Source organism: Nyctibius grandis, chromosome 10 (genome assembly GCF_013368605.1).
Source record: "Nyctibius grandis isolate bNycGra1 chromosome 10, bNycGra1.pri, whole genome shotgun sequence".
NCBI lineage: Eukaryota > Metazoa > Chordata > Aves > Nyctibiiformes > Nyctibiidae > Nyctibius > Nyctibius grandis.
Window position 1 is genome coordinate 17,637,435 of NC_090667.1, and position 27,856 is coordinate 17,665,290.

Consider the following 27,856-nt stretch of genomic DNA (forward strand, 5'->3'; position numbering starts at 1 on the left):
TTTTTTTACAACTTAAGCATATTTTAAAATAAATGGAACAAGGGTTGTGAAATAGTATATACTGATCCTTAAGGAATAGAAATACTTGAGCAGGGTTCTGAAAAAATGTTTCCACAACTTAACTTTTAAGTTTCGTTCATCAAAAGCAAGATTGGTTAGTTCTATTTAGAACTCTTCCTTGCTTAAATAAGAGCTGAAAGTTTTGGGAGGTGCTGTCAGAATATTGTTTCACTGCACACATACACAGAAGAAAAAGCTAGATTATTAGTAGTCCTTTGTAGACTACTGAAATAGACTTCTAACCACCCTTGTGCAGGAGGAAAAGTGTTTCATTTTGTTGTTCAGGCAAACTGGCAGAGGCACAGCAATATGGTCTGAAGCTACCTACAGCCCAAATGTTCTTTTGCCATTTACATGATTTCTTGTTGTCTTTGTATTTTAAAAACAAACAAACCCTCCAGAACACAAGTGGTAGTATGATATGTTGGCTTCGTGCATGCTAAATTATTTTATCCTTGCAGGTAGTTTGCTGTCATAATATTTGTCCTGTTGGTGTGAATACTGTTAGTTCCCACTAATACTGGTTTCTTCTTGGCAGAATTTAATGTTGGTCAGTATCGTCGAGATTTGGTGAAAAAGTATAAATCTTTTGAATTCTTCCTGCCTGACAATGAAGAAGGCTTGAAAATCAGGAAGTAAGTTTTGAATGTGTTTGGCTGCGCAATGCTAATTGTATTAAAATGGTACCCTGTGTAATTTGCTCTTAGAGACTGCTTTAACATTTGGTTTTATATGCTCAAGAAGACCCTTAAGAGACTGCAGTATGAAATGACAAGGGAAAGAAATTCTAGAGGAGGTGGAAAAGTGATTTGTTTAGGCTGCTTAAAATTTGTTTTTTTTTCTTAATTTCTTCAGCTCAAGCAGAAAAAGTGCAGAGAAAGTAAATACTTAAACTTGATTCCTTTGCACCTTACAGCAGGCTGTGACTGATTTTATTCCTGCAGATATTCTAGGATATTTTCACTCGAAACAACATAGTTTTAACAAATAGTTATTATTTTTCTTACCTTTTTGTAAGGTATCAGCTAACAGATGTGACTCTTTCTACTGTCTAGTTCCTAAAATGCAATTTCATAGCTTTTATGTCGATCGTAAAGAAGAAAAACCCACATAACTGCTTTTCTTTTTGGTTTGCATACTGGAATTTTTTGCCTGGAGTACTTTGAACATATTTGTCATTATCTGTTCAAATGAGCAGGAATGAAACGCTATTATTCTCTGCCTGAAATTGTCCTTTTGGCCACGATGCAGGTGCTTCATGCAGTCAGTGCACTCCCTCAAAAATTGCCATGTTTTGCTAGTGCTATGCAAAGCAAGGTGAGCAGCGGTGTGAACATCTGTGCCCAGAAGAAGCATTTGAGACACCCTCTTGCCTGGGAAGAGGCTGTGCTTTAATATAGAGGAAAGAATTTAGAAGGAAGGGTAGGTGAAGAGAAGGTCAGAGCAAGAGGGAGCTGCCTCTTTCTTACAGAAGATCAAATGGGAAGGTCTTTTGATTTTCTTCACCATTCGTTGTCTTTTTTAGTATGTCCAGGATAACATTTAAGAGTGTACAGTGTGAAATGAGGAGGAACAGAAATTTTAGAGGAATGGAAATGTGATTTGTTTAGGCTACTTAAGATATGGAGTATTTTGTTCTAAATCACTTTAGCTCAAGCATCAAAAATGTCTGGACTTTCCTACTGCCTGGACTTCTGTGGCTGTCCCTCTGCTTGTCCTCTCTCTCTTCCCTTTCCCCTTCACCAGCAGTTGAGTATTACTGATGTCAAAGGAGAACAACTTGTATAAGAACCTCCTCATCCTTTGGGACCAAAGAGTAGACGAGGTGCATTAGCCTTGCAAGCCCCTATCTTTTGCTTAGAGGTAGAGCCAAACCTTCTAATGTGCCTCCGTGTCACCTATTAGATTAAATGGTGGAGAATATAACATGAAATGGGCTGTGTGAACTAATCTGCCTAGTTAGCAATGAGTAAAGAGGGTTTATATTTGTTTAGTGAAGATTTGACTGATGAATCTCAGTTCCTGACATCTATTAACCATGCTAATGTGGAAATACTGTCAGGAGTGAAAAGCCTTAATTTTTCTTTTCAGATAAAGCTGTGCATGCAGAATATGGTAAATGTAAGAGAAGAGTTATGCGTTTCAGTCTGGAAGTCAACACAGAGTAGTAAAGCATAGAAAGGCTGTTGAAATGGGCAGGTTTTTATGTTGGTACTGCAGAAAGACTGTACTTATTGGAAATCAATCGGGCTTTGTTCTACTAATGAGTAAATTGTGCTCAATGTTAATGTTGCCCTCCAGTATGATTTATGTATTAGAAATCATAATGGACTTTGAAGATAATACTAATGGTGGGGAAATAGGAAAGTTGCAAATGAATTCATTCTCGTCCAGATCTAACATAAATGTAAAATATGTAGGGGTGGGCTTTTTTGGTGTTTGTGTCCTCAACAGCCTCCAGTACTAATTACACTGGGTTGGTGACTGCAATGAGATGTTATTTTCACCTCTATCTCTAATACTTGGTGCTGACTTTGTTCTACTCTCTGTTTTAACAGATTTTTTTGACATAAGCAGTTTTTACACAATAGTTCAAAAGAGAAGAACTAGATTACTAAAAAATAGTTGTCTACCCAGTTTACTTAGGGCTACAAGATAAAAGCCTGAAGTTGCTTTATTTTTCCTTCTTTGAGAATCAAATTAAGAAGTAAATATCTATGAATAGGCAATTGGGAAAAGAATACAGTTGTAGGAATGATTCAGTGATGTTACTTTAGATCAGTGAAAGTTTATCCTGGTCAGCAAAGTTGATGGGTATTCTGGGGTGAGGTATAGTTGTATCAGTTGCGCAGAGGAGCACTGGACCGGTCTTTTTTTAGGCAGATGGTCATGACTACATTTCCTTAGTATGACTTGGTTGACCTCTTCTGATTTTTCCTGTGTTTTGGGTTGGGGGGAGGGGGGCTGATGTAAAAAAATGTGGTTTTGAGAGAGATTATCTAACATTTGCAGGGCGCTTTGATTACAGTGCACAAGTGCATTAATAAAATGACTTTAACTAGCATTTGAGTTTTTCTCTCTTTCATTTTTAAGACAGTGTGCCTTAGCAGCGCTGAATGATGTCCGACAGTACCTCAGTGAAGAAAATGGGCACGTGGCTGTAAGTTTCTTGTTAAGACACATTCGTGAGATGCTTCCCTATAAAACAGTGTGTGTCTGACAGATAATATACAGCCTGAGTCATTCCGATATCTCTTCAGGATATCAGTTTTCTTTTTCTTTTGGAGGTGTATGTTAGCTCTGCCTTGTTGCTGCAGTGAAAGGAGCACTTAAGTTCATGGTGATGATGCCATATTGAGCAACCACCTTTGTGATTTGAGGGGTTAACTGAGGAGAGGGTAACACTAAGAAAAAGTCCCCCTTCTCTCCACGGTATATAATGTACTTTTAAACACATCTGTTGTTTTGGTTGCACTTGGGTTTCTATTTGATAGTCTAGTGTTTCAAGTGAAAGGTAAAGACTTACTGAACAAGAAGCATCCTGGGTATTGCTTGGCAGTTGTGTTACTGACATGAGAAATCTCTGAGGAGAGCAGGAGAAACTCAAAGTCAATTGCTGCATATCTGAGTATTTAATAACGGGATGCAAAACATAAGGTGTTCAACCACTGACGTTGCGTATTCACATTAATAATGTTTTGTGCATGACGTTGTTTTATGTAAGACTACTGACACAACTCTGTGGTGTTTTCATTACCTAATCAGGCAAAACCCATTAACTATAATTATGAGTTCTGCTGGGGACATGAGGTAAACTTTATACTTTGGCAAACTTCATAACACTGGGGTGGTCAGAGCTAAGCATAAGTTCTTAGAAAAATGGTTGCATATATCTTGTAATTCATGGGCAGGATTTACAAGTCTTGGAGATCTGACCTTTAGAAGTTTTACACTTGCATTTTGAATAGCACATTGATCGTAGAATCTTCTTTGTGTAGCATAAGTTCACTAAAAAAATATGCTTTAGTATTTAATGCTAGGATGGGCCGGCAGGAAGATTCTGTCCTGTATTATGTGTTAGGCTTAAATTCTGATTGCTTTTTCCAAATATAGTGTTCTGCTAGTAGTGCTTTCAAAATACTACTTTTTTTTTTTTTTTTTTAGTATTTAGAAACACCTGTGTGTAAAGTAGGAATGTCTTTTGTTTTTCTGCTGAGCATGTTGTCGTGGGGTAGAGGGAAGGGGAAGTGTTTTCATTGCTTTCCTTCACATTGAGGGACTTTGAACCCTTATTTTTGTTGTGACTAACACAGTGCTTTTCACAGGCTATGATGCTTTTTAAACTCCCCTCCTCCCAATTATTCCTAGGTCTTTGATGCTACAAATACAACTCGAGAACGTAGAGAAACTATTTACAAATTCGGTGAAGAAAATGGATATAAGGTGAGTCAAAAGCAAAGGAGTTCTGAGCTACTGCCTAGACAAGTTGGGCAGTGATAGTTTTGCCCTTATGTGTACTCCTAGTTAAGAAGTGCACTAACATAAACCACATCCTTCTTAGATGTTTAGTCAGTAGAGCATTTGGTGTTCTCAAGCATTGTTGGTCATGAAAAGTCACCCCATCCTCATTTTTCTTGTCTTTAATGTTTGTACTGTTTGGAGCTAATCTCTTCTATGCCATGGCTTCGCTTCTGTCATCCTGGACCTGTAGTTCTGAGTGTACTGTCGGCAAGAACTATTTAAAATATGGTTCTTGGTGGAGTTCAGATTTTTGGGGCAGAAACACATAGGGAATTCTGTGTTAGTTCTGCACAAACCAGATACCTTCTGTGGCTTTCTACCTTCTGTCCAGGATGGTTTTGCATTTAGCTGTTCTTCAGTAATCTTCCCTTTCCTCTAAACTTGAGCCTCCATGTAGCTTTGAGAGCAAACACAAAACTTCTTTTTAAGTGAGGCTACTCCATTAGTTGAAAGGCTTCTAAATTATTGTTTCAGAAGCATTAGTTGCTGTTTGCATGGCTGAGCTTGCATTCTCCCTATTTATTTATTCCTCTTCCATCCTAAATTTTTCTCACTGCAAAATGTATTCCACTTATAAGCATTGTTGGGTAAAATAGTCTAGAGCGTGATGCTTCAGGGAATGGTGAGACAACAATTTCTGATGAGAGGGTCTGGAGAAACCTTCTGAGTAAAATGGAGGAAAGTTTAATGCATGGCTCTGTTAAAAAAGGGGTTAGCATGGAAGTGGGCAACATCCTGCTCGTGTGTGTTAGTCTCCAGAGGCATTTTAATGCATCTTCTTTCTTCCTTCCTTCTGTACATGTGACGTCCTGTTTGGACTCAAGACTTTTTTTGTTGAGTCAGTATGCGTAGATCCGGAGGTCATTGCTGCAAACATTGTGGTGAGTATAGGAAAGTTTGCTTTAACTGCTCTAAGTCAGGAGGTTTAAAGTAGCTCAGTGTTTTTAGAAGTACATTATAAGAACTTCCAATAGCAAAAAAAAAAAAACACATTAGCTCTCATTAATGGAACACTTTTCATTTATTTTCCTGTCCATGTGTATACTAACTCAGAAGTTTAATTCTATGAAGAATAGCTCTTCTTGCTTTACATGTATTTTAATTAACTTCCAGAAAATAAGTTTTTGTGTTGTTCTCCTCCTTCCTATTTCTTTAAGCTTCCCGTAAAAAGGGAAAGAAACTTACGTACTACTCTCTGGTTTTATTTTAAACAGCAAGTGAAACTGGGTAGTCCCGACTATGTTGATTGTAGTAATGATGAAGCAACAGAAGACTTCATGAAAAGAATAGAGTGCTACAAGAACTCATACGAGACGTTAGATGAAACTCTTGACAAGTGAGTGATGAAATAATACTGTGATCACAACTGGGTTATTTTAAAATGTTTCCTTAGGGGATGGAGCATCCCATATCGGGGATTAGGGCTTTCTAGTCATGTTTTTTTAATGGCTTGAGCTCTCTTTCCTTTGGCAAATTAGAGAGAGTTGACTCTGAGGTGTAGCCTGGAAAGTTGCTTGCTTGAGGAAAATTGGCTGAGTCTACTCTGGGACAATATTATTTTGATTTTCCCACTTGAAGAATGGTATGATTCTTCTGCAATAGAACCAGCATTTAGAAATTATTCCAGACTAGCTGTAGTGGTTGGTTGTGTTTGTTTTTTTAGAATGTAGAGGAGACCTGAGTGATTTGTAAGCATTACTTAATTTGTTAACATGTCTAAGATGAATTTTGAACACATCAGTCTTAAAAATGTGACTTTTAAATTTATTTATTTGTGCTTCCAAATTATCCTGCACATGCAGGGCTGTGAGAAACTTTCTTGGCTAGATTATTTGCCCTCGTGCCAAAGCATTCATCTGTTTTTCATTCACTTTCAATACTTGAAAGCGAGGTAGGGATGAACCATGCAAGGGGGAGCCCTGTTTCTCTTGCTACAGTCCAGGATTCCGGTGTGGGAGTTTGAGCTGCGCTCATACCAGGTGCTTCTGGTTTGTTTCAGGACCAGTGCTATAGATAAGGCTGAGCTGCATTTTAGTGTAATGGAGTGTAAGCAGTGTGAAGCTGGTTCAGTCAGATCAGTTCATGCATGTAATTTCTGTGATGGACCTAATGGTTGTGCCTGGATGAAATAGTAATGATTAACTCCAAGGAACTCTATCAGAAATGAGGTGATGATGCTTGCTTCTCATCACCTCCATTTGGTTTTATTGTAAGTTTTCTTGGTTTATTGTGGTGTGATGTCTCAAATGCATTGCTAGAAACCAATAGTGGTTATTTTCAGCTTGTTAGACTTTTTTCCTTCTTTAAACTAGATGCTACTTTGAAATTATAGCTCAGACGAGAAAGGATAAGCAGTGAAAATTGAAATTACAACCTGTCTGATGCTGAGAGAAGGAGGTGGTGGGGTAAATTACAGTACTGTTAATAAATAGTTGTTGGTAGAGTGGTTGAGAAAATGTCTTGCTTCAGGCTAGTCCCTGGTCCTTCTGATGCTGTAGTTTTTCTGGAAGGGTTAACTGAGATGGGTAGTGATGGTGCCTTTTGGCCTCTGGGTGCAATCAGACAAATTCTTGCTGTGAGGGAAGTGTTGGTAACCTGAAGAAAAATACCTAGTGTCCTAAAAGACCTGGATATCTTATTGAAGCTACCACAGTTGAATGGCTCCACTGTATCTTCCTTTCTGTGGGAGGGCTGTATTTTTCCAAGAGTAGGATCTAGATTTAAGAGACAAAGTGCAAGTAAAGGGAACAGAAAAGAAAGCGATGTGAGCGGCTAACATGTGAAAGGAATACAGTTCATCCTGTACCTTTGGAATATTGCATTGTTTCTTGGGACTAATGCATATTCCATGGGTAATTTAGGGTTTGTTTATTGCTTTGGCTTGTTGCCCCTTTGTTTTATAATGAGAGGGAGGGTGGGAAGATAGTGGTACATGCTAATGGAAGCCATATGGGATCTTACTTGCTTGTTTGTTTGCTTGTGAAAGGGATCTTTCTTATATTAAAATTATGGATGTTGGAAGGAGTTACCTTGTGAACAGAGTAATGGATCACATCCAGAGCCGGATTGTCTACTACCTCATGAATATCCATGTGACTCCTCGGTCAATCTACCTCTGTCGACATGGAGAAAGTGAACTCAATCTGAAAGGGAGAATAGGAGGAGATCCTGGACTGTCTGTCAGGGGGAAAGAAGTACGTACCTCCTGAACTAATGTGACTGGGTTTTGTGTATATCTGTAAATGTGTGTAGTTTGTGCTGTGTAATTACAGCTTTCTTCCTCTACACCTTTTTCCTCTTAACATGTTTAAGAAGGATTTTTGTAGTTGCTTATGTGGGTAGTGGAAACTGGGTGGAAACACTGTGTGTGTTGTGATTTGGTACATGCTCTTTTATCTGTCTGTCATTCTGTTGGCTGACATTCCTTTTTATCCTACAGCACAAAACAGTTGTCAAGAGGGCTTTATTTTTAACTGTATTTCTGTAAAATCATGACTTCTTGGATAATTGGGAAGGTTCACAAGGTAAAGCTGAAAGGAAGATTGCTGGAGGTAAAGTCGGGAACTGCAAAAAAATCTGTGTCTTCCTTGTACTCCTTTCCTTCCCTCCCCAAGGGATCTCTCTTGGCTTAACAGAATGTTTTGTGTTTCTTAGCAAAAACTTTGACAGAGCCTTTTGGAAAAGTTATAATGAGTTTACAGAGGCTAGAGCCTGTGTGTTCCAAACTGAACACAGTGTGTTGGCTCCGAGCCCTCATCCAGTATCTCATGGTTTTTCTTTCAGTTTGCCAAAAGCTTGGCACAATTTATTAATGAGCAGAATATCAAAGATCTGAAAGTTTGGACCAGCCAGATGAAAAGGACAATTCAGACTGCTGAAGCCTTGGGAGTGCCTTATGAGCAGTGGAAGGTTTTGAATGAGATAGATGCAGTAAGTTCTTCTTTTCTAAATGTCTAATAAGTTGCTTTGTTTGCTAGGGATGAAGGAAGTACTTAATTTTGTAATGGTATGCCTTTTATGGGACAGAAGGTAATTTAAACTGGTTCTAGAGGCTGGAAAAACTGTCATTAATTCCTGTTAACAAGGCTAAATGTTTTATTAACATTTGCCATAATTAATTTATTCATGGTTTGTCCTTCCCAGTAAAACATTGCCCTGTAGAAGCCACGATGCTATGAAATTTTGGTAGATGGGGGCTGGAAAGAAAAAAAAGCATTGCTAGTTGGCACTTTCCAACTGCAGCTGTAAGATATATAAGCAGATGCAGTAGATAAAATGTGGCCTTGTTCAGTGACCTTGCTTGCCCGTATATGTGACTTCACTTGTATGGGGATTTAATGATTCCTTCTAACCACATCTGAGTCCGGCTGATGTCCTGTTCATCATGTGTGACAATTTTGTGTCAGAGTGGCAAAATACAATTGTTAAAGGTTACTTATGTATGGTTTTATTTAAGAGTGATATCTGCTTTTTGCAGTGCTGGAAATACATGCTTTTAATTATTTTTATTACCTATAGGGAGTGTGTGAAGAAATGACATATGAAGAAATACAGGAAAATTATCCGCTTGAATTTGCACTGAGAGACCAAGACAAATACAGATACAGATACCCTAAAGGAGAGGTATGCTATTGTTAAAGTGAAGGGCTTCCTTGTCTTCTTGAATACATGCATGCTGGCTTTAGGAAGGAAAAAAAAAAATTTAAAATTAATGAAAAGATTGTTCCTTTCTCCAAGGGGAAAGGACATAGGACTTTGCAAGGATTGCGCCTGGACCATTTAATTTGATTCAGGGCTTGAAAAATAAATCAATAGATTTGGAAAAACAATTAAGAGCTTTGATCTTGTGGGCATCATTTCTGTGCAGGTCCTGCAGTGATAAAGCAGGAAGAACAATTGCAAGGTTTCGAACTATTGCTTATACAAACATTCTGCCAAGGTAGCCTTTTTCCATTCATCCTTGCTGTGGATACTGGCTGTTTTGCATGCAGTTCTGGCTGAAATGCTGCGGAAATCTTAGCCACATTGGTCTTTCACTTTAATAAACTCCTTGCCTCTGGGAAAATAACTTGCTGACAGCTTTTCTGAAGCAAACCCATTACAGCGCAGCAGTTACCAGATGGTCACCCGGCCTGGCTGTGGGTGCCAAAGGTTTAGCATTCAGGGCAGCAGGGCGGAGGAGTAATTGGACCAGCTGCTCTGCTGTTTGTGTGCTGAGGAAGCGGAGCCCTGAGGTCTTTTCCTCATCAGTCAAGAGTGATCACTGTGCAGTTTGTGATAAGAGCAGTGTTCTTGCTGGTGTGAGCCCTGTCTTACTAATGAGGCAGTCATTAAGCTGCAAAGTTCTCCTAATCCCTTTGAACAAGGAGTGTTTGTTTTTCAAACTGATGCCGTCCTCCAGGTTGGTGACAAACATGTCAGACAGCCTCATCGCCTTGGGGCGGTTAGTTGATCTCAGTCCTCTGTCAAAGGCGGTTTCTCTGTCGCTGGAGCAGTCACAGAGGTGTGCACAGCCTCGCCGGAGACTGCTGGGTTTCCCTTGCCAAGGTCGGAATCAGCAGTGCCACTTCCCAACCGGGCAGCCCCCCTGCCTGCCTTGGGACCAGGGTGAAGACTCTCTGCTGTGGTCACCCCCTGCCCGGCTGGGCGATGTGCTGTGCTCTCTGCGTGCGCAGTGCATGACACGTTTTGGAAGTATTGTCTTTACTGTGCATGTGAAAATTAACTTAAGCACGCACACGCGGAAATCGTGCTGTTCACCTGCCACAGCAGATGCGCTGTGCGTGTGCTGTGCAGGACAGGTTGCAAGAGAAATCCATTCTCCTTGCTGTGTGATTTTCAGTGGGGTGGTGGCTACCGTCACCAGGCCAGTTCATCAAGCCCATAGTTTGTTTTCAAAGGGCAGCCTGAACAAGTCAGGCTTTGTGAACAGTTTGTATGCTGGCTGTAGCTTCCAGATTTTTGTTCGGAAGGGAGATGCTTTTGAAGATGAGGTATGGAAAATAATGTGCAAGACTTAATATGCACATTTGCAGATGCTGTGAATTAAATTCTAGGGATTTTGTGGAAATTCTTGATCATAGCAACGGATTTACTAAGGCGTTTCCATGAGGGAGCTGTATTTTTTTGTATGTATGCTCTTTGATAGTCTGGAAGACCTGGACTGTGTTCTTAATTTAAGGAAAATTATTACTACAGTATTTGTGCACTAATATAACATTTAGAAGATGAGTAATATGAAAGTAAAATCCACTATATATGTATACACTGTTCAAAGAGTTTTCCCTTTTTAATGTGCTGTGTATTTCTCCTCCCCACCCAGTCCTATGAAGATCTTGTTCAGAGACTGGAGCCAGTAATTATGGAACTTGAAAGGCAGGAAAATGTGCTTGTCATATGTCACCAAGCTGTCATGCGCTGCTTGCTCGCATATTTTCTTGACAAGCCTGCAGGTAAGTCTTCCTTAATAAATCACAAATGATCTATTTCTTGATAATTTACTGATTCAAGTTCCAAACAGTGATTCTAACAATTTCCTTTATCATCAGAGGGTAGTTGTGCTAGGCAAGTAGCAAGTGTAATTTTTTTGTATTTCACCTACCGTGTTACTTCATAGGTGATTTTTATTGAGCTGCTTCTCACCTGAAAGGCTGTAATGTTTGTTTTTCTGCAACTGTTTGAATGGCAATGCTAGGGAAGAAATCAGATACACTGTCAGATAAAAAGAGACTTCTAAGTGTTTGGCCTGTAGCATAATAGAAGAGCTAAGTGTTTTTGTAATATGTATTTCATATGTAATTTGTTGTTCCATTTCTCAGAACAACTGCCTTACCTGAAGTGCCCGCTGCATACCGTCTTAAAGCTAACCCCGGTGGCTTATGGTGAGTAGTATTAAGTCTATATGATGTATAAGTAACTATACTGTTACTTATGTCTGTGTCATCTGTAAAGTTTGTGAAGCATTGCAAATGAAATTTTTGTATTTATTTTGCTATAAAAGAGAATTGAACAATGAGGTGTGACATTGCATGTATGCCTCTACATCTTCGTTATAATCAATGTACCCTTTGGTTTATGTTTGCTTTGCATTACGCCAGAACATACGTATGTATTAGTGAAGGCCTGAAACTACCAGTGCTGTAACTGCTAGTTGACAGTTTTCTTTTGTGCTTGGTTCATGTGCTATTTCGCTAACTCCTCTGGCAAACCCGTGCCATTTACACATCTGGTACAGTAAGATCTCAGTTTTTATTGATGTATTTGAGGGTATTGGTTTTTAGGACAAAGGCAGATTTATGTTTATGTAGGTTTATCATCTCACAAAGGCTGTTTCCCTTACCCTTAAATAACTTTGTTCTCTTTTCCTGAAGTATTTGTTCGTGGACCTTCACATTACCACATGGTCTTACCTTGTTTGTGGTTGCTGGCGTATGTTTGTCAGCAGCTGTTACCAGTGCTTAGCTCAGGGGCTTTAACTGAGATTTGAGCTAGCTTGTAGAGAGTGGGGTATGGGTTGCAACATGTATTCTTGGGTTTTCGGCGGATTGCTAATTAAGTTTTGTGTGCTTCAACCTCAGTGTGACACGTGCCTGCTGTTAATTTTCTTTAAGTGATGGCTTAATTATGTCTTCTGATATCTAATCACACTTCAGAAGATTAGACAAAAGAGAACTATCTGTACAGCTTACCAGGAAACGGATTGCCAAAAAATGCTAGTTGAGTTACCAATTGGAAATGCAAAGCTGTCTTTGATTATCAGCTTTGAAAAATAGCAATCTAGACCTGAGCTTTGTTTTTTGTTAAGTTTCAAATAAAGTTGAGACAAAGTAAACAGCTGTTACACTGCAAAACCTGTCTAAAGAGATTTTTTATCATGTAATTGCAGTGACATCCTGCAGTAAGTAATAACCATCTGTGCTTTGGTGACATCTGGTGTTCCCAGCCCTGCATGACAAGCTGGAGTTTTGAAAATAGAGATTTAGAAGAGCTAAAACTTTTTTTTTTTTTTATTAAAGGTCAATTTTTGGAAACTGAATTCTCTTGACTCGCTAGTCTCAGCATGTTTCCACAGAGAGTTTTTTGTTTTGGGGTGGGTTGTTTTTTTAAAAAGTGGGAAGTTGGGTTCATAAATTTTAAGAGGGTCTGGATGTTTGCAGTGTTTACTCACCCTCTAAATGAGGAAGGAAAAGAAGTGGTATGAAAAACTGTCCTTGTTCTTTTGACTTCTTTCTTTAGTGAAGGACATGGCCTTAGACATACAGGGGCACATTTCTGTCCCTTCAGAAATGAGTCACAAATCCCACTTTGCAGTCAGGTTAAACATTAACCCCAGGACATTTTGGATACACAGCTCCAGAAGGAAGGAGTTTATGTGCTGCTGGTACAGGTGCAATCTGTAATGCCAGCAGGTTCTTTTTGAAAGTGTCTGATATGTATGTCTGATGAGCACGTTTCAGGCAGCCTACTTTTTGGAAAAGGACCATCTGAAAACACAAGGGCTGTGTAAACTATTTATACGCTAATATTCTGCAGCATTATTTCAAGTTGATGTGTCACTTGGCTCCAGTGAGGCAGGATGTAGGATCAAACGTGGTGTGTTTAATACCTTCCAGCTAATCCTGTTCTGGGGTAACACCTCCCTTAGGGGTGTGCTCTTCCTGGCGTTTGAAGCTAGCATCATTCCCACGTTACACGTCTGATCTTTAGTGGGGGACCATCTATTATGGCCTGACAGTTGGATTAGGATCAATTAGACTTTTATTCAACAATCCTGTGTAGCAGTGGTCTGTGTGGGAGCAACAGGAAGGAGAAGCTGCATCTTGCTGTAGGTATGAACTTGTACATCAGTAATTAAAAATGAGTTGGGAACATGCACACTGTAATTAGTGTGGAGTAACTCGTGTCCCTTTAGTTTATATTTAAAGCTTTCCATATGATATTTTTTCAGATCTTGAACTCAGCTAGCGGTAAGGACTGAGAGCTCTCTGTGGAAGTGTGTCTGCTGTGTAACAAGTCTGTAGTAATGGCCAGCATCAGGGATCAGAGCTTGCTTTTGCTTGGTGTCAGGGCTCGCAGTGGATCTGTGAACAGAAGGATGACTAGGGTACTCTCCCAGTGGGAGATGTGCGCTTTTCCCCATTAAAATCTGTTTCCTTGTTGACTGTTTCTGTGAATGCTGGCCCTCCTGCAGTGTTTGTTCACAGTGTTTGTGACAAATGGGGTTTCTCAGAATAGGCTTCCCTAAAGAAAGGCAAATATTTGCTTTACTAAATTATATATATTTTTTTAAGTGCAGTGGCTTTCTAAAAAAGGCTAAAATCACCTTTTTCTGCCATGTAGTAATTCTGTGGAGCGTGTTATGACTTTAGGAAATAAGTGAGCAGAAAAATCAGAAAACCTGTTTGTGATGGAAGAGGAACTCTGTGGTGTGTCAGAGGAATTTGACTATTAATGTTGCGTAGGGCAGTGGTAGCTTGTAAAAGTCATGTTCATGTGAGATAAGACAGTGTTTGGCAATCAGATCTTGCTTAAAACGATGTGGCCACAGTGTATTGAGTAATTATAATTATCTGAGTGGGTCAGTTCATACTACCTGAGTAATAGTTGCCTCTTCTCACTGTTCAATTTTTCTTGCTTCTCTGGAGTTTTCCATTTTTGGGTGAAAAGGAGAAGTTCCTTTTCAGAAATCAACTTTAAAGTTCCATTTATCTGGGGGTTAAAACACCGTTTTGCACATGCAGAGGAATAGAATTGCTAACAAGATGCAGTGTGCCTTCTCATAATCATTTTCATGTTTTAAAAAATTAGAGCTTTTATTTTCTGTATTACAAGGAAATTCTAAGAAGTCTAGGATGTTTAAAAACCCAAAAGGTTACAGATAAGAACTTTCTGACTGAATGTTGTTGTTCTTTTGTGTTAAAAAAATGAGATTTTTTTTTTCAAAGAAAATAGTGATAAAGCTAAAGTGAGAATAGGAGATGAATTATCAGATTGTGAATAATGTTCATCCTGGTAGAATAGATTTGTTCCAATGGCTTTAGCTGTTCAGAATTTGGGAGATACTAGTATAAATCAGATGGGGAAAGTGATTAACCTTCACTAACTCAAAATTGGATTGCATTTTTACTATAAATTCATTTTTAAAGCAGACCAATTCTAAAAATGTGTTTTCTATCAACAGGATGTAAAATAGAAACTATATTCCTGAATGTTGAAGCTGTAAACACACACAGAGATAAACCCGAGGTAAGAATTTTTTCAGATCGGAGAACTTGACATAATGTACTGTCTGAGCTGATTTCTGTTGTCCTTGTGGTTAGAAATCATTTGATAACTCAGCTGTGTGTATTTAATTTTACATATCAAGCTTTACTACTGGTTTGCTGTTGAGGGAAAAAAACCCCACCTTTTTATTGAGCAAATTTATCTTATGCGTGAGCTCTAGCTGGAGTAGTTTATCTTCAGAAAATGAATGAGGATTTGAAGATATGGTATCAATCTAAAAACTGTATAAAGTTCTTCCAGGCTTTGTCATTCAGCCGAAGCAGTGTGTAGTCAAAAAGTACATCCCAAATGCGACGCTTGGTTTGGAGAGAGTAAGTAATGAAATCGTCAGCTTTTTCATCACTGCTGTATGAACAAGAGGAATTGATGATGCCACTTGTGTTTTAAGCCAAAGCTGGCGAGGAAGACTAGATGTCAGGATATAGCAGAACAACTGGGGAAAAGGAAATTGAGTGTATTTGTGAAACGTAAGTAGAGATAAGATGTCGGGCCACAGCAACTTTGTACTCTGCCTGCATCAGGCACATGGTTCTGTGTGCTCCTAAGTGTTGACATGAGCTTAGGCTGGTTCTGCTGCTCGCACAAAGCTCTTCCCTTTGCTGCATTAGGAAAGTTATGTAAAATGTATCATGATTAAAAATTTGTGATTCCCTTGCAGATCCTCATGCTAATACTACTATGTATGGCATTGATGCCTTGCTGAGGTTAGGAGCCGTGCCTACTGGTGAATTGAAAGTCAGTTTGATAACTGAGACAAAAGGGCTGTTTGTGGTGGTTTCAGAACAGTGGTTTATGGTCAAAAGGAACATAGCGATAAATGTGGTTTTATGTGTGTATCCAGTGAGGCATGTGACACACAGTGCCTTACTTACGTGAGGGTACACATTTGTGGCAGAATTCATGCTGGCAGGGTCTGCAAAGAAGTCTTGTTTTAATGACTTGGATATTCAGAGTTCTGAAGATACTGACTTTCGGTTGTTCACAGCCAAGGCATTTTCTGTTAGGTAGTCGTATTGCCTGTTTCCTCGCTCTTCCCCTTTCTCCTTTGTCTTTCTGCTTTAGCACTTTTGTATCTTAGTTTGGTTTGTTAGGTTTAGGAAATCCATTCTGTTTTCACACCGCCTAAAAGGTGTTGTAGAAGCATGCTGAAAATAAATGAGGATGTCTTAGAGCAGGTGGTAGGCTATCCATGTGAAGTAATATAGATCAAATGAACATCTTTAGTTTGGCTGATAAAATATTGATTCTGAATTTACAGGTTGGTAAAGTGTCTTGGGAATTGCTGTTGGAAATAACCACTTCTCTAACTGAAGATGTTTTATCTTGGGGGGAGAGCTCTGCCTGAGTCACCAAGTGACTCTTAATGTGTCCAGCAAGTGATGTGGCCATACTGACGGTGTTGGGTGGTTGTATTTCAGGTGCATGGAGAGGGTCACGCAGATAGTTGTGTTGCAGTGGACACACAGGCACAAGGCTGTTTACTTAGAACAGAAATAAATTGAGTTAATGAATTTAAAAAAAAAAAAGGAAAAAAGGAACAGAGGTGTTTTTATTAAAAAAAACCCACATACTCTTCTCTCTCTGCCCCCAAAGAAACACAGACCAGTGAAGTATAGGTGATGATACACTGTTCATTTAGTGGGGCTGAAGGGAAAGACTAAGTTGATCCTGTCTGCATTTAAATGCTGCTCAGAGGACTACGAAAATTTCAAAAGCTTTTATTTACATCACCTACAAAAATGCTAATTACTTCTGTAAAATTAAATTTTCAAATAGTCTATTGACGTCAAAGTATTTAATTAAATGCAGCATCACAGATAACAGCGTTGTTAAACAATGAAACTGCTTGATTAAGAATTGCCCAGTGTGCTGTTCTGTGCCCCCACAGAGAATTTGTAGGCCGTGTTTCAGAGCAGTGCGCTCCTTTTTGGCTTCAGCTGAAAGCAGCTATTTTCACATTGCAGAAACGCAGGCAAAGCACTGAAGTGTTTGTTTGTAGTATGTGTAAACTTCTTTGTATGGTGATGATCTGTCTGAAGTGGATTGAAGCCTTGTGTATGTCAGCATTGTAGTGGCTCAAGTTCCTGACCTTTACAAATGGAGTCCACAGGCTGCAAATAATTCGGGGGAATTACTTCAGCTGTTGCTTGGCTCCCCTCTTTGGGCCAGAAAACAAGCCCTGGCGTAAAGTGTTTACTTTGCACCTCTGTCTTAGTGAATGACGGATGGAGAGTGCTCGTAGCAAGAAACCCAGATCTCCTTTTTTATTTTATGGGGGGAAGGGGAGAGGGCGATGTCAGTGACAGCCGAGTTTGCTTACCGCAGTGTCCAACAAGTGAGACTCATGAAGCCAGTCAGCATGAAGTTTGAAGAATTGGCAATAATTTGGCCTAAAATGGGCCAAATCCTAGATCAGGATCTTGGAAGGAACTTCAGAACAGTTTATCATAGTCTGCTTTTTTTCTAGAAGAGAGAATGCTAATTGCACAGTCTTTGGGACTTGGCATGAAGTGGTACCATGGCAGGGGTGATTGCTGAGCCTGGTGTCGCACAGCAGCACTCAAAGCCGTGCTTCCTAGCGCGAGTGTTTGGCTGTGCTGCTGTTTTGGTTTTGTTTGAATAATTTGCTGCATTGAATGTCATTTTTCTTCTCCAGCCTCTGCCAAGTGAGGTGAGATCTAGCTGGTGTGGTCAGTCTTGAATGGTTAAGGTGTCTGGGAAAAGATTATTCTGGTTTGTCAGGTGTAGTACGTTGCCTATAGCACAAAGAAATGTTGAAGTCTTCACTTGGGAAAGAAGTACATGGCATAGTCCAACAAAGCACTGAAAGTTGCTTAGTGGATAGACGTGTGTGTGCTGAAGCACGTGATTAAGTGGATTCCTGCATGGGCCTGTAAAAGACTTCCTCCTAAGCTTGAATGATTTGAGGTTTTGGTAATATTATCAACATGGGATCAGCAATTACTGTGAATTACTGTGAATATGTTTCCTGCTGGGAGACCAACCAGCTGTCAGTCTGCTGCATTCTTGGGGCATGGGGGGGTTAAAGAAAATTTCTGCTTTTAAATAAACGCAGCTGTGTACATGTGAAGGAATCTGATCGGTATTTTATTGCTCTTACTGCTGCATGATAAATATTCTCCTCTGTATTTTTATTATTATGCAGAATGTAGACATTTCCAGACCTCCCGAGGACGCTCTTGTAACAGTCCCTGCTCATCAGTGAATCCTGTGTGCTGATCAACTGTCGAACTTGGGGTGCTGTTTTCATCCTACTACTTCAAAATAAATTGAAAAACTAATCATTCCAATCACTTTGAAATAAAAAAGCCCTGCCCAAACCCAACAACTCAAAACCCAAACCAGATGTTTGTACAGCACATGACTTGGGGAAAAAAAATTATGAAATCACAATAAAACTGTATTGCACTGGTTAATTTATTTATTGTGGATGGGTTATCAAACATTGATCGGCTGTCACTGGAATGCTGTTTTTGTAAATTGCTATGATTTAAAGATCCCGCAGCATTAAGTTTTTATTGTAACAGCCAGCAATCATTTAAGGTTAGTTGCAGTGTGTTTATGAAAGCCATGAAACACAACATCCCGTGTGAGATAAGAAAAAGTTGGTTTTCTGGGCACCAGTGTTATCTATTTCAGTGCCCTTGGGAGTGATTGGACTGCTGTGTACCATAAAATCACAATCCATAGTTACTGTAAAACCTTAATCCTGCTGATCTGTAGCACTAGTGCTCTAGATGTGCTAATTAACGATGTGCTGTTTGAAGAGGGTAGCAAGTTTTCGCTTTGTTCCAGAGCAATTATTCAAGGTACAGGAATGTGTATAAACGTTTTTAATATATGACTTTTCTTAACAGCTGTTCTGCATTAACTAGGCTTTAGCGTTTGCCCCCTGGCAGAAATGATTTTAAATTTCCTCTTTTCCTCATTCTTGTATGGACGTGGGTGATGGAGCGTTCACAGCTCTGCTCCGCATGTTTTGTACCCAGATCTTATCTAGGCTGCAGTAAGCAGTGTTGACCCTTTCAGAACGTGGAAGCTGAGTTAGCCTGATTATTTTGTAGCTGGGTTGTGACTTGCCTTGAAAGAGATGGAAAGGGGAGGGTTTTTTGAGGGGATCTCAAACCAAGCGGGGTGTGCATCCTGAAGTGAACTACAGCAGAGCCCTTCACAGGCTGGAGGAGACTGACGCTGGTTAGAGACGCGGTGCCGTGCCTCGGCTCCTTCCCCTGCGACGTTACGGTGGGCAGATGGGAAGCATCTGTGCCATGGGAGCAGCTTTGTTTAGGTAGCATTGAGCCTGGGAAAGGCAGAACATCATGAGAGTCCTGGGGCTGTTTTTTGAGGGGGTCTTTTAGTCTTGAAAGTAAGCAAGAGTGGTGTGTTGGGGAAGGCTTTTATCTGAGAGGTTTCTCAGGTGGTACGTTTTTCCAAAACTGGGATTTTTGGAAAAGAAGTGTTACATATCTGCACTTCTAAAACTACCCTGAAGTTTTCAGAGGTGTGTAGTAATTGGGAATGTCTGATACAACCAAATAACCTCCTGACCAGACAGCCTCCTGCTGTACCGCTTGGTATGTAGTTGAACCAGTGTCCCAGGATGGGCTGGGACCAGGGGGAACCCAGTTTATTTTCCTCTTTCTGTTGTTACCGTGCTGTCGGAGTGTTCTGTCGCTTTTCAGTGTTTAATTGCCCCAGCCACTTGGCGTGTGCTTTGCCATGAAAAATGCCACAGAGGAGGAGATCTGAGCCTGCCATACCCACTTGCACGCAGTAATTAGTGTGTCTGATTGCTTTTACCTGGCAGTTGAGGTGACATCCCCGAGAGGTCAGGGACACTGGCCATAGTCAGGTACTGAGAAAGCGTACTGAGACGGCTCAGAGTGCTGTCACCTCCCCGGGCCACGACAGGAAATACTGTGCCAATTTAAACTAAATGCATTACGTTTTTGATGGAGCCAAAATCGCAGGCGACTGCTGTGGAAAAAATAGTTTTGCTGCTTGAAAAAGGATAGCTTGGGCTGTTGGAGGAAACGGAGGGGAGGATGGAAGGGGCAGGAACTTGGCCGAAGAGAGAAGCTGGGCTTGCCAGCTCTGCAGCCGGCGGAGGTTGCGGAGGGAGGGGAAGTGGCAGAAGCGCCTGGGACCCTCCATCCCACCAGCTGCCGCCGGCCCGATTTCCTGGGGCTGTGGCTGCGCCTCGCTCTCTGTGCCGAGCATAACGCTCGTTGTGCTGAGGTGTGCAGCGGAGCGAAGGGCATGTTTAAAAGCAGTTTTGCGCTCTAAGGGGTCTCCTGTTACAGTAGAATTGCTTAATAGCGCTCTTTGGCTTATTTTCTCAGTAGAAGAAAGGCCTGACCCTGGCTGGGAAGCAGCAGTGGCAGTTTGTGGCACAGCTCGCCGAGGGAAAGCTGGTGGATAAGAGTACTGAACTGTTTACATTGCGCTGTTTATTTCTGCCTTTGTGCCTGTGCTGGTTGTTCAGACCCTTATTAACTGCATCTGCTTCGGCTGTGTTCGTGGCTCCTGTGCCCTACACAGAGCCTGGCTCCCAAGAGGAGCCTTCATGCAAAATGTACCTGCTTTGCTGTGAAGATCACACGTGGCTAACTGAACTAAAACGGAAAGGGCAGACTGTCCTCTTCAGAAACCCACAGCGCTTTGTTTCTGGGGGAGGCTCTGTTCAGTAGGAAAAGAAATGTACAAAGCAGGGAGGAGTACAACGAGGAGAGGAGGAACAGCGGTGTAAGAGTGTATTTGGGTTAATCTGTGTGCTTTGAGTCTTTGCAGAGAGGACTGGGTGAGATGGACCCTTGTGCAAGGCAGGGTGAGGCCGCTCCTGCCCCGGTGAGCGCTGAGCCTCCTCGGGGAGCAGCGAGCCCCTGCCCACGCTGACCGAGGGGGTGCCCATACGCCTTGGTAGAAACAGCATTTTTAAAAGGGACCTGGTGTTTTTATTCCCACTCCTGTGTTTCCAGGGCTCTCCAGGCCGTGTTGCCGCTGGTGCGTGGCAGTGGTAGTTCTGTCCAGGTGTGCTTTGGTGAGGCCCTGATGAACAGTCGCAGGGACACCTTTTGGTCCCAAAAGTAAGGCTAAAACCTCAGTCGTCTTTCAAAGCAGCAGCACTGTTCTCGTTGCATGGCTTTTCTCTCTCGATGCTTATGGCTATTCTGGAAGCAGGTGCAATCCCAGCTGCCGTAATCCAGTCTAACATGATTGCTATGAGTAGGGATCCATTTACCATTAATGAGGATATTAGTTCCCTTCTAAGCTTCGGTTCACCTGGTCTTGCTGTTAGCTGTTCTGTTTGTCTGATGAGCCCTAGGGTGTGTTTATTAGGGCTTATCCCAGGCGGAGTTTTCTTTCTTCAGCGTGACAGTTCAGAGTGCTTCGCTCCTATAGCCTGTTCTCCTTCGCTTTTACTCAGAACTTCTTGCTTTCAGCTTTGTTGACTGCATATCGATATTGCCTCTTGGGTCTGTCTCAGTTGCTAAGATGCTGCTTTCACCTGATGCCTCTTGCTGACTGAAATAAGCTGTACTTTTTGCCTTCTCTTGACCACCTTGTTTCCTTTTAGTTTTGTGTTACAGCTGTCTAGCTTTTGCTGCTTGTCGACTGATTTCCAGTACCTCTAGATTCCTGCACATTGATGCTCCATTTCATGCTCCATTTAATTTTCTTTGAATCAACAGCAGATGCTCAGCTTAAAAGATTTTAGCAAATATTCTTGGATTGCCTGTGGAGACATCTCCGTAGTCCCAGGGAATTTCTGGGTATGTTGCAGCAGTTGCTAAAAAAAAATACAAACAAATGCAACAAATGCCAGCATGTTTTGTTGGGTTTTTTCCTTGTAGTCATGCAGAGTGTGACTTGTTTTGCCAACTTCCCATGTTCTTAGACAGTTGCTGACGGTTTCTCTGTGTCGCTGCAGAAGAGGTGCTACCCATAGAAGCTGCTTTCTGAAATAGGGTTGTTGCTTTTCTTTTCCTCAGAGGGTGGGTTAGGCAGTGTGTTGGTGGGTGCAGGGATTTCCAGGACGTGGATGGCTGTGCCCAGCAGCGTTCGTGGGTGTTCTCAGAACGCTTGGTGTGGGGTGTTTATGGTGGAAAACAGGGTGATGGACCCAAGGGCTCGAAGGCTGATGGGAAAGGGCTGACACTAATGTAGGAGACTTGCTAAGGGCAGGAGTGATGGTGGCACACTTCAACCTCCAAATCAAATCTGGTGCTACTTGTTTATCTCCTGTTTTCGTAAGAAATGGCTGAAAATCCTAGAAACTGGGGGTGGGAAGGGGAACAGCTTGCTTTTTAAGTGGATGCAGTTTGACTGATGGAGTTGTGCGTATGCTGTCTGAGAGCGTGTGCCGAGAGTCCCCCTCACTGTGTGCTAGTGGGGCTCTCCTTTTTTTTTGAGTTGGACTGAAGAGGCTTGTTTTCAAAGTAAACTCTAATAAATGTGGTTATAAAACCACTGGAACATTATCTGATGTCAGTGGGACATCTGCCAACATGCCTGCGTATCCCCAAGTGCATTTAAACTTTGTTACCAGCTCTTTAGGGAAAACTTTGTGTTACCAGCTCTTTAGGGAGTTATTCAGAGTCCTTCCAGTGACTTAGCTGCTTACAGACAGGATCAGAATTAGCTTTATAGCTGTTGGTGTTAAGGAGTCAGTTCCTGGATTGTGCTCGATGTGAGGAGAGATGGGCTTCCCTCCCTCCAGATTTGATCAGTTCTTGTGTGGGTTATGACCTTTGCTGTGTGGTTCGTTTTTGTCTTATACTGTATATGCATAAAGACTTGAAGAGATAGTGGATGAGAGAAATGTGGTTAAAAATGCTGTTCAAAAGAAAAAAAAAGTCTTAAAAATCGTAACACTGTGACCTGCATATGGCGTACAGAGACTGGGTGTCCTACCAGAGCCGGTGTAATATGGGTCTTAGAGATGCTTTTTTACTGGCAGCGGAGAGCCTGCTTTGAGGTAGCTGAGGGACTCGGGCTCTGCAAAGCACAGAGCGGCTGGGATGAGGTCTAAGCCCGGCTTCTGACTTCTGCTCGTGGGCTGGGACCTTCCCTGGTGCTTTACAAAACACTGTGAGGAAATAAGCATTAAAACTTCGCTCATCTTTTGCCTTGTGTAATAGCTGTGTGTTAAGCAAAACTATGGCTGACCGTGAGACCCTTGCTTTAAAATATTTTTTTATCTTTAAATTTGCAGAATGTAGGTGTGGATCGGTCAAGAGAAGAAGCTTTGAGGACAGTACCGAACCACCTATAGCTCCAGCTCCCGGGGGCGGCAGCCCTTCCTCCAGCGCAAGAGCTTTCAGGAGCAGCTCAGGCCCAGGAGAAGGGCGAAGGCGTTGCTGAGCAAGCTGGAGCGAACGTGCCTCCCCTTCACTTCTAAGACATTTCGAATGTGATTCAGCTTCTTTGGAGAAAACCTGTAGTTGTGGATAACTCCCAGTGCCGAAAGGTATCAGTAAAAACATTTATGGGAAGCAGAGTAGAGTTGGTTTTAGATTTTTTTGTATGTAAATTTGTGCAGTTTCAGTGGTTTTTATTGTTCATCTGTGGATACTGCAAGATGGTTAATTGCCCGTGTCACTTTTACTGTCAGATTTTAACTAGATTTTACTTTCTTTTTAAAGTGTTTTTCTAAGAGTTCCTCTTATTTTTACTGTGAATGATTGCCTAGAATTACATGGAGATTTTTTTTGATGGCCTATTTAACATAGGTGAAACTCTGCATTTTGAGCATTGGAGGCTTCATGTTGCAAAACTACGTTAAATGGGAAAGCTTGTCAGCTCCAATAGCTTTTCTGGGTTCTAAATTGAGCTTCGCTTTGCCAACCATGACTTAAATTTTTTCTGAAATGAGGAAACTTTCCCTTTGTAAAATAAAAAGCATTAAAGCTAGATTCGCTACCTGAAGGATTCTGCTGTTTTAGCAAGATTTTAACATTTTCCAGGGGCCAGCTGTATTTTGGAGGGCAGTGGAAGACACTGTATTAGGTGGGGTATATGAGTGTGAGTAGAGCTGGCAGCCCGGGAGGGAATGGAGAGAGAAGCGACCTTTCTGCTGCAGTTATAGGAGGGGATGAGCAGCTTTTCTGAGACTGGGAGGGAGGGGGAAAGGATTCAGACCGTCAAGGCCGGAGAAGCTGCTTGTCTTAGTGCTGTGATTTTTTAAAGGAAATTTTTGGAATGAATTTCAGCATAAAAGTGTATGTTTCTCTTTTATAGCCACATTTAACATGTACATCAGGAAACAGTACAGAAAGGTTAGGTGGAGTTTAACCATTCTAACAGCTCATGCAAGAAAAACACCAGGTAAATTCTGACACTATTTTTAACATGATGCACCTGCCTTGGGTTTTTTTGTGTTGTTTTTAAGCACCTTTCACCATCCCGATTTCTTCGCTGCTCTTTCCTACCTTGTGAAACTCCAGTGCTAAAAATGGAATTTTCTCTGTCTATTGAGGCCACGACCTTTTAACTGTACTAAATGGATGTGCATCTTGTACGCGTGTTACCAGACAACTGAAGCGAGCTGCCAGCACTGCCGCTGGCTCTTTGTTCTGATGAGGAGAACTGTGCTTTGGTAGTTGGACTGTGTTTTTAATAAGGACTTCTCTTCAATTAATTGAGCTTTTACTGTGTCTGTTGTTGGGGTTGTTTTGTTGTTTGGGTTTTTTTTTTTATTCTTTCTCTCAACTCCTGTGTGAAATACCAGGCCCTCGTAATGTAGTTCTGTAGGCAAGGGCTAAATTGTCTGTTGTTTGTACAGGGTTTATAAGAGAACATGCTGCTGTTGTGATTTGTTTTAATAAGCTAATTTCAGCAATATATTCAGCTCTGGAAGTAAGCCATACCGTATCGCTGGGTTCCGTTTCCGAAGAGGGGCGTGTAGGGTACGGAATGAGCAGGAACACTTGCTTCAAGCGCTGCTGTCTAAAGCTTTGTGTGCCCATTTCAGACCTTTATTAATTCAGCTGTGTCCGTAGCTGTTGTGTGAGGAGAGAGACCACACAGCACTGCTCAGAGGTTTATTGGTGTGTAGTTAACACGGCCATCTTTGTGGCAAAAATGTGGAAGTAATTTCCCCTCCTGATTTGAGGTGTGTTCAGCATGGGAAAGTGGGGCTGTGCTCCAGGCAGCCCTCGCTCCTCCTGACCTCCACCGTCCAGCCATCACCGGGAGCTGTTCAATATTTTTTAACTTGAGAAAGTCAGAGTTTATCCGTAGTTAGAGAGGGCAGATCCCAGGACTGTATCAGAAAAGACTGTGGTACTTCTTGAGCTTGGACCTGGCTGAAGAAGTGTGGTGGAAGGAAAGGTTTCCCCTAGTGAGCCCAAGGGCTGCTTCTCCTCACTGGCAAGCACGGCTTGAGGTGTCTCCCCTCTCTCCCTGTCTTTGTTTTTCTTCTTTCAACTTTCAGAGGTGCTGTAAAATTCCTTGAGGCTAAATGTTTTATGTATAGTAGGTATTTTTATAGCCTGCTTTTGAATATACTGTGATGAGCATTTTACTAAGTGGGTGTTCAGTAAAAAGAACTGTATACAAGTGTAAATAAATGTTATGCTGATACTTGAAGAGAAAAAAAATATGAAGTTGTCTGTTCTGCTTTAGGAAGGTACTAAATCACTGGCTGCATCCAACCCTTTCTAGCTGGCGAGAGCAAGTGTAGGCAAGGAATGTAGATCTGAAGCGAGTGATCGGTTCTCCCCGGGGCGTAACCACGTGTCTGGAAAGGCACTGTTCAGAATTGCAGGTTATTGTCACTGTCTGAAGCTGCGTACATCCCCCTGCCCCCTGCCCAAACCGTCACTGATGGGGGAGGTGAAAACCCTCGTCCTGACCTTGTATATTTGTACCCGTGTTTATTTTACTGCCTTCTGACTGTTAATGCACTTGCTGGCTCACATGCAGTCTCTCCAATGGGATATTAAACTGTCTTTTCTTACATCGTTGGCCTTTGTCGTAATCTTTCAGACAAATGTAATCATTTGGCCTTTGATCCAGGTAATAAAGATCAAATGCTACAACGTGTGCTGGTGGGTGTTTCTTTCCGTGCTCGTGAGTGTTCCTGCAGGCCAGCAGGTTTCCACAGGGATTGTGGCTTGGTTAAGGGAGCTTATACATAGGCATGACAGTGAAGTTCATTTACTCCATCGGTTGCTTTACTCTGACAAATAATTATAATTCAAGTAACAAACTCTGTAACTGTTCTAGTTGGAAGAATTGAATAAATAAATACAAGTCAAGATTTGCACGTGACGGAGGAGAAAGGTAAGACTTTATTAATTTTACCTGGTCATTGGTATTTTAAGATTGATCCACACTCTCAAAGCTACACTGTTCCTGTCTTGTCTTCCACATGCTGCTGCTTTTTTGAGAAAGCTGAAAACCAGCAGCAAAATGGTGCCTTCTAGTGCAGATTTGCATGTACAGGTCAGGTAGGTGGCATTAAGGTGGCAGGGTACTTGTCATTCTGAAGGATAAGGACAAACTTACTGCTGTGTGGCTTAGAATTGCATACTCAAATGTTCATGTCTTGTTGATCACTGTATACTCAGGGTTGTAACCACTTGTGTCTTCTCAGCTAGGTGGAGGGAGTGTTCTCTTCAGTTTTACCTTGACTGTGTATTTATGTCTGTGTGGGAGGTAGGTTTTTTTTGTTTGTTCTAGAGCTTTTAGGCTGCTTTCTGGACAAAATTCTTTAATACCTCCGTCTCCCTGTAGCGCAATGATGGCCCAGGCTGCGATGCTTGAGCGAACCCATCTGCTTGTGCCTGCCCTCGGAGGTCCCCGGAGCCATACGCCCTGCGCAGCTTTCCTGGCTGGTTGCTGTAATGAGCCAACCTCTGTGGTGGGGCAGTTCTCTGTTCAGTGGCGCAGTCAACACCGCAGACGGCTGAGCAGGACGGTGCCATGGCTGCGGAGGGATACGGCCACTGCTCCGCGGGGGAACGGCGGCTCTGCCCAGGTGTCCGGCTGTTAGGAGGTGCGCTTGTGGCAGCAGGAGATGCTCCAGGTAAGTTGGTCAAATGCCAGCTTAAAGAGCTGCTGTGTGAAGACCCGGGTCCCTCCTGAGCAGGCCTGGCACCCGTTACTCCAGAGCAAAGCAGGTAAGTGCAGCGAGCGAATGTTCCCATAAGCAACAACTGCTGCAACTTGTAATTCCTTACAGCTTCGTGCTGTCCAAGTACCCAGCGCTGCTGGGAGCCACGCTCGTAACTTCCCATATAGAAAAGCATCCAGCACTCACCTTTGAACGCAGAACACCTTTCTAGTGAAAAAAAGGCAAACTAGCAACGTCTTAGCTGGTTACTGGAAGGGAAAAAAAGAAAACAACACAACAGGTTTGCTGCTTTCCCTGGCAGCAGCTCCAGGAGTACTGTTTGCTCCCCTCTGATGGGGGTTTGTGTAAGCATGCGGTGGTAACTAAGCAAACCCTGGCTGTGGGGAAACGCCAACTGTGTTCTGACTATTCCAGCCTAAATCTGCTGTACACTTAGATGACATGGTTCAAGTAATGCCAGTAAAACTTGGGTGACAACAAGCTCGAGCTGTTTGTTGTTTAGAAGATAAACAAAGGCGGCACTGTATTTTTTTTTAAGTCTATAAGAAGTCTTATTGAGGGAGGTGGGCGAGAGCTTTCTCCTGCTCTTTCAGCAGGATTAAGAGTCTGAAACTACCCAGAAGCCACAGGGTGCTCCTAAGGGCACTGCAGCATTGTGTAACTGCGTTATACAACTGGTTATTCACCAGTACAGGGTTTTTTTTCCAGCCTGCTCAATGGTTGAGAAAATTAAAACCATTTGCAATAGTGTTACAAGATGTAGAAAGCTTTTGAGAAGCCTGAGGGACCTTGCTTCATTCTGTACTTTATGAGCTGACTGCAAGGAGTTGTTTTGGAAAGAGCTTTGCAGTAATTACATTAGTTTTTCTTTCTCATTAATGGTTAAAAAAT

At 41.7% G+C, this 27,856-nt stretch overlaps 1 protein-coding gene across 8 annotated transcripts in view; it reads left to right on the plus strand.

Annotated features, from left to right (window-relative positions):
• The window catches only part of LOC137667640 (6-phosphofructo-2-kinase/fructose-2,6-bisphosphatase 4), a 53,059-nt gene extending 27,127 nt beyond the window's left edge, over positions 1-25,932 (plus strand). For 7 of the 8 annotated variants that reach the window (XM_068408580.1, XM_068408582.1, XM_068408583.1 and 4 more), the window contains 12 exons: positions 599-695; positions 3,154-3,220; positions 4,429-4,503; positions 5,406-5,462; positions 5,796-5,917; positions 7,568-7,775; positions 8,365-8,511; positions 9,100-9,204; positions 10,904-11,033; positions 11,400-11,462; positions 14,762-14,826; positions 23,102-25,932. In XM_068408580.1, the coding sequence (XP_068264681.1) occupies positions 599-695; positions 3,154-3,220; positions 4,429-4,503; positions 5,406-5,462; positions 5,796-5,917; positions 7,568-7,775; positions 8,365-8,511; positions 9,100-9,204; positions 10,904-11,033; positions 11,400-11,462; positions 14,762-14,826; positions 23,102-23,161 (1,196 nt within the window). In that variant the 3' untranslated portion in view covers positions 23,162-25,932. Of the gene's footprint in view, positions 1-598; positions 696-3,153; positions 3,221-4,428; positions 4,504-5,405; positions 5,463-5,795; positions 5,918-7,567; positions 7,776-8,364; positions 8,512-9,099; positions 9,205-10,903; positions 11,034-11,399; positions 11,463-14,761; positions 14,827-18,031; positions 18,124-23,101 lie in introns of all 8 variants that reach the window. The other variant, XM_068408577.1, reaches the window with a different exon arrangement.
• Positions 25,933-27,856: the final 1,924 nt, after the last annotated feature.